This window comes from Atta colombica, unplaced genomic scaffold (genome assembly GCF_001594045.1).
Source record: "Atta colombica isolate Treedump-2 unplaced genomic scaffold, Acol1.0 scaffold153, whole genome shotgun sequence".
Lineage (NCBI taxonomy): Eukaryota > Metazoa > Arthropoda > Insecta > Hymenoptera > Formicidae > Atta > Atta colombica.
The window spans coordinates 514,388-523,900 of NW_017259243.1; the positions used below are offsets into that span (position 1 = coordinate 514,388).

General features: G+C 27.5%; 2 protein-coding genes across 2 annotated transcripts in view; one reads left to right on the forward strand and one right to left on the reverse strand.

The window, feature by feature from the left end:
* Positions 1 to 279: 279 nt before the first annotated feature.
* On the reverse strand, positions 280 to 4,945 carry LOC108685424 (TELO2-interacting protein 1 homolog). Its single transcript, XM_018190201.1, has 13 exons — positions 4,758 to 4,945; positions 4,502 to 4,638; positions 4,255 to 4,432; positions 3,611 to 3,785; positions 3,157 to 3,488; positions 2,862 to 3,073; positions 2,339 to 2,734; positions 2,026 to 2,265; positions 1,426 to 1,971; positions 1,036 to 1,336; positions 718 to 946; positions 512 to 646; positions 280 to 418 (listed from the first exon to the last, which is right to left on the reverse strand). The coding sequence occupies exons 1-13, from the start codon at positions 4,943 to 4,945 to the stop codon at positions 335 to 337; spliced, it is 3,153 nt and encodes a 1,050-aa protein (XP_018045690.1). The 3' UTR covers positions 280 to 334.
* Positions 4,946 to 5,586: 641 nt separating this feature from the next.
* Positions 5,587 to 9,513, forward strand: part of LOC108685380 (PMS1 protein homolog 1) — an 8,922-nt gene continuing 4,995 nt past the window's right edge. The window contains 11 exon segments of the mRNA XM_018190137.1: positions 5,587 to 5,749; positions 5,752 to 5,811; positions 5,814 to 5,951; positions 6,416 to 6,580; positions 6,723 to 6,997; positions 7,109 to 7,228; positions 7,742 to 8,139; positions 8,310 to 8,499; positions 8,586 to 8,727; positions 8,863 to 9,169; positions 9,251 to 9,389. Coding sequence (XP_018045626.1) covers positions 5,602 to 5,749; positions 5,752 to 5,811; positions 5,814 to 5,951; positions 6,416 to 6,580; positions 6,723 to 6,997; positions 7,109 to 7,228; positions 7,742 to 8,139; positions 8,310 to 8,499; positions 8,586 to 8,727; positions 8,863 to 9,169; positions 9,251 to 9,389 — 2,082 coding nt within the window. The 5' untranslated portion in view covers positions 5,587 to 5,601.

The window sequence follows — 9,513 nt, forward strand, 5'->3', positions numbered from 1 at the left end:
TAATGTATCGCTTTGTAGATAGTAAAAAAGATATAATTATATGTAAGTTATTGTAAAATGTGGAAAAAATTATAAAATGTTAGAATTATATACAAATAAAAATTTTCTGTCACAAAATTTCTTCATTCTCTCTACTTAGAATTTATACTATAAATATACATAAATATTCACATAATTTGAATAAATCCAGCAATCTATTTGTTTTCAACTAAATTAATTAATATTAATATGAAAATATTTTTTATTACTTTAAAGGCATTTTGTAATTTAATGGCACATTGTTGTTTGAAGATCTTTGAATTCTTAAATCATTTTTCATATATTTTTGATATATTCAATAGTGAATATTCTGTTGAATATATGTAACGATTTCGTTTACATTTTTGTAATATTCGTTTGACGGAGAAACATCTGGAATCTGAAAAGTAAAATAACATAATACATTATATAGAACTAGATTTTATTTTATTACTAGATATTAATTGTATTTCATAATTAAGTGACAACATACCAGCAGATGTTTCATATCAAATGTTGCATCAGACGCTATTCGTGCAACTTTTGAATTCCAGATACTAAGACATTTCACCCACGCGATATCTCCATTATAATCAGCAATATCTTTGTACAATTTTACACAGCACGCCTTTTAAACAACAAATAGTTAAAGATTTATATGTATACAAAAATACAAAATACATTCTATTTTCATTTTACCTGTAATGTAGTATGTTGACGTGCACTAAGATACAATTGTGTATTGCTTAATATTTGCCACAATTCATGTTCACGTAATTTCAGGAGCCTCGCGATTATTCCCAATGTAGATAACAATTCGTATTGGGATTTGTAAGTTTGTGTGAATTTATAAACGTTTACCGAGCTCTTATTAATACTTTCTTTAGAGGACTTAGTCAAGAATTGAAATACAAATGGTAATACCTCTCTATAAAAGATAAATCATGGCATTACAACACATTCGGTATGTTAATTACTTTTTGTAATATATTCGATGAAATGCACAAGATATTTTACCGCAGAGTTCTGCTTCTGATGAAGTCATTCGAAATATTGGCGAGTACATGCAAAAGTTGCCATGCATGATTAATGACAAGTACATTTTCATCATGAAATCTGTCGATCAGTGGATGCCATAACTGATGCACAAGAGGCAATAGTTCATCTTCCCATTCAACTAGTATCGGTAAACCTTCTTGAAGTGTTTGCATTGCCATCAGTGATTTTTGTACATCCTTCAAAGGTAGAAAGTGTATACAACGTTTCATAATTTCTATGATTATCTTTATATGAGTTGGTAACTTTTTATCTGATTTATCTAGAATATATAATGAATAATGAATCAATTTTATCTATAAAATATATATAAAAATATATATAATATATATAAAAATAAATTCCTATTACCTTCTGCACTGGGATCTGAGTAATTTTCTTCGTTTATTTCTTCTGGTAACTCAGTATTCAGTACATCTGATTCTATCTCTTCAAAGTCATCCTCTATTTTTTCATCAATTTTCTTTGCATTATAATATTCTAACAAAAAAAGAATAATTGTTTCCGAAGAATTACTTGTAGTTCGTATATCTTCTTTTGTTACTTTTATATCATCCCAATTTGTTAACGTTTTTATGCATATGATAAATGTATGAAATATCTTCAAGAACGAATAAGTGTCTTTTTGACGATAAGGAGTACTTAGTTGCCTAAGTACATCTTCTATAATTCCCTTTAGGTGCGGCAAAAAATCCATTCTGCTGTACTTCATGATAACTTTGATAACGTCAAATACGCCAGGATTATGATTTATTTGGCGTAATTTCATTATAATGTGATAAGAAAAATAATCTACGTTAGCACGTAGCAGATCGCCAATTGTCTTATGTTGTTGTGTTTCGGCGACATTTTCGAGAGTACGCACTCCAATATAACTGATTAAACTGTTCCCACTACCTAAAAATATTCATTTATAAAAAAATTTGAACTCTCTCATTGTTAATAACATACCTGCTCTTTCAATAATTAAATATAAAGTTTTTAGAAGATATCTATCAAAGTCATGTTGTAAATTTTGTGCTATAAAACCTAATCCTTCGGTCAAGAGGCAACATTGCACTATATTGCTCTGTGCTTGCATCAAAGGAGTATCTTCAGTTACTTCTATAGGCAAATACCATACTTCCTGTGTTGTGTAGAAATCTACGATTTCTTTATACAAATATGAAGAAGATGAATCTTTAACAGAAACTAAAATAAAATTGACATATTAATGAGAGCTTATATTAGTAAATATTTCTTCAATATGTATTGTTTGTGTTACCTAAGATCCAATTAAGTAGCAAACTCAGTTCCTTTCTGTGTTGTGGTACATCCATCATAAGTTCAAGAATAGTGTCAATTAATATCCTCAAATCCCCAAATTCTTGAAGCAACTTGCATATTGTAATAAGTTTCTCTTTACACAAGTTATTCTTAATAAACTTAAATTGTCTCCATGAATCTGATCCATAAAAATATGCAGGATCATCTAAATCTTTTACATTTGCTGTCTGTAGAAGAGATATGTTGTTGCAATCTATGATCATAATATATACAAGAGCTAACAGCAATCTTTGCATGTGAGCTTGAGATCTCATAATATGAGGCAATCTTTGCGTTCCAAATAATCTTAAATATCCAGCAAATTGATTCAAGTATACTAATTGTTCGTTATCATCTAAAAAATATAGAATGGAAACATACGTTCTGCGATTTCCATATATTTATATTAAAAATTATATTATGTTTACTAATATGAAATAAAAAAAATCTTTTAACTTCAAATAATAAGAGAAAAATCTTACTTGATCGTCTAATAATTGTGGGCAATTTTGTAAGTAAGCTGTAAAACTTATCTTCCAATAAATCAATTAATGATTTCATATCGTGATTTTGCATGTAGTTTTCACTTATTGTATGCAGCACATTATGCGCTTTTTCACTAACTTCTATAGATTCGTCTTCAGATAAAGATATCAAATAATCTATTAGTGTCATAATATTTGGTTTCATATTCCTATATAAAATATATACATTTATTTAAATGTTATAAAAATGTAGAAAAAAGAATAAATAGCAACAAAAAAGAGAATCTTTTACCTGCGACAATTTTCAAGTATAAGTCTAATACTTTCAACTAGTTCTTTCTTAACTTTGTAGTGTGAATGGCTCCTAACTTGGTCTAACAATTTTATACATGAACCAAGCTTAATAGCCACAGCTTCGAACCATTCTTTATTTCTTGTAGCTCCTTTTAAATTATGTTCTATGTCGCATTTTCCATTATATTTCATATTATGTGACATGTCAGTGGATATATTGCAATTTTTTTTTATAAGTGTTTCTATGGATAATGTGTCTTCTTCAGCATCTTCTTCATCCTTATCATGAATTACAAGAGATATAATTCTCCCCCATGCTCGAATTGCTATCTATAAGTATATAATATAACTGTATAATATTTAATTATATAACTTAAATAATCTTTTTTTCTATAAAGTATTTTTTAAAGTATTTTAAAAATAGTTCAATATATGTAAAAATCATGTATTACCATCGTAATTTTGTGATTCTGAATTTCATCTCCCATTGCTATTTCCTGTAATCCACCGATAATACCCGGAAAAAATGCCATGATAGTATTTGCTATTTGATCTTGTATAATAATGTCAGATTCATCCATCTCATCAATATGACACAAAGCTATTACTGCATCTAGTCCAGCTAATCTAATAATTAATTTGAATCAATACTATTATACATTTTAAGATGGTATAGTATAAAACTGCTGTATAGTATGAAATGCTGGATAGCTCAATACTAGAGCAGTGAAGCAAAAGATGAATGTGATTTCCATCCCTTGCTATCCCTTCATATGTTACTATGAATTTTTTAAGCGGAAAATATTCCACTGTAATAAAAATAAAATAAAGATATAAATTTAATCCAAGTAACTAAAATTATATTATAGTGTTTTTTGAAGAATAGAATCTTCTAAGCGGCAATGATAATTAAATTTTAGAAACAATCTTCCAAAGTAAAAATTGAAAATGAGTAAACTGATAAGGAGTTCACACAATTTCTTTGTATAAAAATTGTAATAAAATCAGTTGAAAGCATCAGTTGAAACCATCCAGAGAGTTGCAATACGCTAAAACTAAAATAATGCCACCTTCAATATATCTTTTAAATATTTACTTTACAGAATATGACTTTTCGGTCCTTGCAATTGTTAGGCACAAAAATATTCCTTGACCAAGCTGTAGTACATTTTCTTTAGTATAAAGTGATTCTATCACGTCAGAATTGCTTTGGTAGATAAGATCTTTAATACATAAAGCTACTGCTTCCTTAAGTTCCTCATGAAATAAAATCACTGTTAAATTCAAATAATTAGATTAGTGTTAATTATTATGACATTTATTGACATACTTGGGTACCATACCTTGATTTGGCTGCTCTTTGTCAAAAATCTGGATTAGCAGAGATCCATAAATGTTAAAAAAGATTTTCAATTTTGTAATTCTAATTTTTCGTATTATAACTCTCATAGTTTTTATCAGTTCCTCTTTTACAGTCATGCTGTAAATATATTTTAAATCATATATTTGTTGTTTATATGGTTTGCAATAATGCATATCGTATATATATTTCTTTTATTATACATACTAAATTATTAAAAAAGAATGAAGAAAAATTACCTTGTATTGCTTTGCAAGATGGTGATAATAGGAATTAAACAGTATGCCGATAAATCATGCATTGTTTTATCGGAAATATTATTAGCTACCTCTGCGATTCTACGTGCGTAATCCTTACTCGGATTTTTTATTAAGTTATCGCAGCAGGACTTTAGTTCGAGAAAAATATGCATATTAAATCGCTCCATTTTGACGTAAATGTTAAATTGCTTCTTTCTAATCACAATACATTTGCATGTTCATTACAATATATTTGTTCTTACAAGATCACAGCACAATGTTGAAGAACTCTTGAATCAATTAATAATACTTTTTCTTTTTATACGTATTATTAAATGTATAATTTTTAAAATTTGTTAATCTCTCTTTAGTTTTTTTCAAAATAATCCTTGTATATTCATTCATTCACTGATCTCTACATATTCCTTCACATTTTTACAGATTTTGATTCCATTTGTGTTCCATGTATCATATATTTTACCTTCTCTTCCGTTTTCTTTTAATAGCTTTCCGATCACGACACGTATCTCAAAATTTACAACTTCAAAATTTGCAATCAGAATTTCGTACAAGTCTATTTGGGCTCTATTTTTGCAGTTGCAGTCGTTGTAGGTTATAGCACTATATTTACATGTATTTTCTGCACTTTGCTCTTTTCTTTAGTCGAACTTTGTATTATTCTCTTTTTCTTTCTAACGTCTAAATATATATCTATTTCACTTGAAGTGCAGAAGGTACTATGTAGTGCAAAGAACAGAACCGCTATTCCATGCTGGTGCATACCACACACGTGACATTTAAATTATAAAGACGGCGCAAATATTTCATCTGATGACATTTAAAGATGCCGATTTTGGCATTGGACATAAAAACGGTAAAATTAATTACCACTACACAAATAATAACATCCGTGTACGCCGTAGTAAAAGAATTAATAGAAAATGCGATCGATGCCGATGCAGACAATATCGAAATTAACCTTGTACGTCAACCATGTATAATGTAGTATATTTCTGTATTTACATGATGCTTTTTAAGGAAATGCATTATATTCACCTTTATATACTCTTCAGGTAGATAACGGTACATCTTTAATAGAGGTGAAGGATAATGGGTACGGCATATCTAAGAAGGATGCACCATACATGGCATTACCTTCCTACACGTCTAAAATAGCAAATTTTGAAGATCTAGGTAACGCTTGAAATCCAACCTACAACAGTCTAATTTCCATCGAAGCATTAATACCTAATGAGACATAGAATCAACAAAAGTTTTTTTTTAGAATCAAAATTTAAATCGATGGAAATGCATTGATTATACTTATTTTATTCCTGCTTTGATCTACAAGAGCTGTGTTCCACTTAACGCTCGCAATGCTCGTGAGCATTGGTTGTCCTTGTTTAATAATCGATAAACGACAAGGATGAAATGATTCCACAAGCGGTGTGAGCATTAAGAACGCAGCCTAGATCTCTATTTCTAATAACTTCTAAAAACAACATTACATCAAAATGAAACTGAATTGAGAACTTCGATAGAAGCTAGACTAATATTTTAGTTTACAAGAAAAATGTTTTTAGACTACAATCTAAGTACAGTATAGTCATAGTAATGACTGAAGCAAATTCTTATATCTCTAATCTCATTACTTCTAGATGCACTACGAACATTTGGATTTAGAGGAGAAGCGCTTAGCGCAGTATGTGCAGTAGCAGAAGTTACTATTATAACAAAAACAGAAGAGGATAACGTTGGAACTTCATATGTAATGAATAATGATGGACAAATTGTAAACTGTGAATCTTGTCATAAAAGTAAAGGTAAGTAAAAAAATAATTTATCAGTTTTTAAATTTCTGTAAGATATGTCATAATATACATGATTATAATAATACTTTAACACATGTATTCTTAAAAGATATACTGATATTCTTAAAAAATGTACTGATTTATTGTATATTAGGCACTACAGTACAAGTAAGAAATTTATTTAAACAAGTGCCTGTGAGGAGACAAATAATTATGAATACGAAGAAAGCTAATCAGACTATTAAATTATTGGAGATTCTAATGCAATGTTTTGGGATATGTAAACCAAATGTACGAATTCAGTTTAGAGTGAATAATAATATTATGTTTACAAAACCAAGTCTAAATAATATCAGAGAAGCTGTAAATCATATACTTGGCAGAAAAATTATGTCTAACATGGAATGGATTGAGTCTAAGGATGCAGAGGTAAATACATTCTTGAAATTGTTGAAAAATTAGTAGTATCCAATTAAGGAAAATATGTCTAATTACAATTAACAATTCTTTTATGATTTACATCTTCACATTATTTTTCAGTTCACTCTGCAATTAATGTTGCCTTCAAAAAAAGTACAAGATTTATCAGAAATTTCTTATCCTGATTTACATTATATTCTTGTAAATAATAGACCTATTAAGCATAAGGCTCTTGAAAAGGTATGTTCTATGTAAACATTATGTTTAAACTCAAGTAAAAAGAAATTTTTTACAAATCTCGTTGCATGTAAATATAATGTAATCTTTTTATTTATTATAAAATAGTAAAAAAGTAAATTTTTATACACATAGCTAGCAAATGATCTGATATTGGAACATTTTAAACAAGAGTCATATAGAAAAAAAATAATATTTCTTATGTATATTACTTTGAGCCCAATGGATATTGACATCAATCTAGAACCAAATAAAGATGCAATTCTTTTCAAAGATCAGGTAAGATTAAAAATTTAGATCATACTTAATATTAAATGAATGATATTAAATGAATTATATTTAATATTAAATGAAGATATATTAATTTTTTTCATAAAGCAATTATAATAATCATGTAAATTATTTATATAAAATACATAAAGTGATGGTTAGATAAAAATCTTCAATTCAAAGCTTTAAAAAATGTAAAACAAAATACACATATAAATGTTACAAATTATATAATTGACATTGTAGAATAAAGTCCTTAATGCTGTAGATAAATGTATAAGAAAATTCTATGGACTTAAAGCTACAGAGATTGTTGAACAAAACGTGTCGTTAGACACATCTGTCTGTTATGAGGATTATGCATCTAATCCGAATGAAAATATTGCTGAATGGCCTGCGTGCAAAAAACGAAAAATACAAGAAAGTATTATTCAAGAAAATATTGTCAAAGAAAAATCAATACTTAATAACAGTAACGAATGTAAAAAATCTTCTCAAAATGACCAACAGAATGATAATCAAACTCATAATCAGAAACATCATGAAGATGCATTGGCTTTAACAACTCTTATACAATCACCGAATTTGAGCGATTCTGATTCAAATGATTCCTTTTCTACCACAACAATGATTAAGGATAAGGTGTTAGTATATAGAATATTGTTAATTAATATGTGAATTTTTTAATGTTCTTGATTTTTCATATTAATGTTATTTCATATCAATGTTATAATGTTTAGAAATTATGAATAAATTTATAATAATAATAAATAAATATATAATAATACTACATAAATATTAATGTAAATTACAGAGCAGATGAAAGATTAACTTTAAGTCAACTGCCTACAGTAGATCTTGGTGAAGATTTTGACTTTATAGAAGAAATTGAAAACTCTAATATTTCCATGAACAAAAATGATGCAAAAACTAAAGAAAATATCCAAGAAAAAGAGAAAATTACAATGGAAATGTGGAGTAAAGGACAAGTCATTGGACTTAAGGTGAAATTTTAATAATTGTAGAATGTTTATTTAATTAATTTTATCATAGAATTATAGTACAATTAATACTATTATCAAATGCACAGGGTGGTACAGATATAAAATCGGATATTGCTACTGAAAAATTAAATGACAACTTAAATAATAAACTTGATGAAACATTGGAATCAAATAGAGCACATGTTGACCACAAAGATCTTAATTTCTTAAAACATGTTAGATTACAAGGTATATATAATTGTGTCATCTAAATTGTTTATATATTGCTTATATAAATATAATAATTATATTGCAATAAAAATGCATAGTAAATAAAATAGGTATATAAACTTAAAGTTATAATAATAACTATTTTATATTTAGTTGCAAAAGAAAATCCTACATTAACTGCAGCCCAAACTGCAAGAAAAATTACCGACTTTTGGAAGCAATTGTCATCCGAAGAGCGTGGTTATTATCGCGATCTTGCACAAGAAGAAGAAAAGGAACATAAAACACACGAAAAGCCTGAGGGAAAAATCAATGCAAATAAAGTAGTCTCAGGAAAAAATAAGAACAGACTTTTACAATTGTTTGAGAAAATGAAAAACGCAAAAAATGAGAGAAGAGAAAACTTAAATATGAGGACAATAGTACCTTGGATCATCGACAGAGCTAAAATAATCACAAGGTTGAGCTTATTAAGGGATAAATGATATAATGTAAGATTGTTTATTTGATGTATTAATATACTTTATTGATTAATTTACAGATCAGATTTTGAAAATGAACACATAATAGGTCAATTGACATCCAACTTATGGGTTGCTACAATTTGTGAACAGATGTGGGTTGTAGATATTACTGGTCTGATCAAAGGTTTGAAAGTTACCAATATTGATGTAAATAAGGTACTTATTAAATATTTATTGTTATTTTCCATGAAAATTATATTGTATAAAAACGTAAATTATTTCTCTATGCTATTATTATTATTATTATTATTATTATTATTATTATTATTATTATTATTAT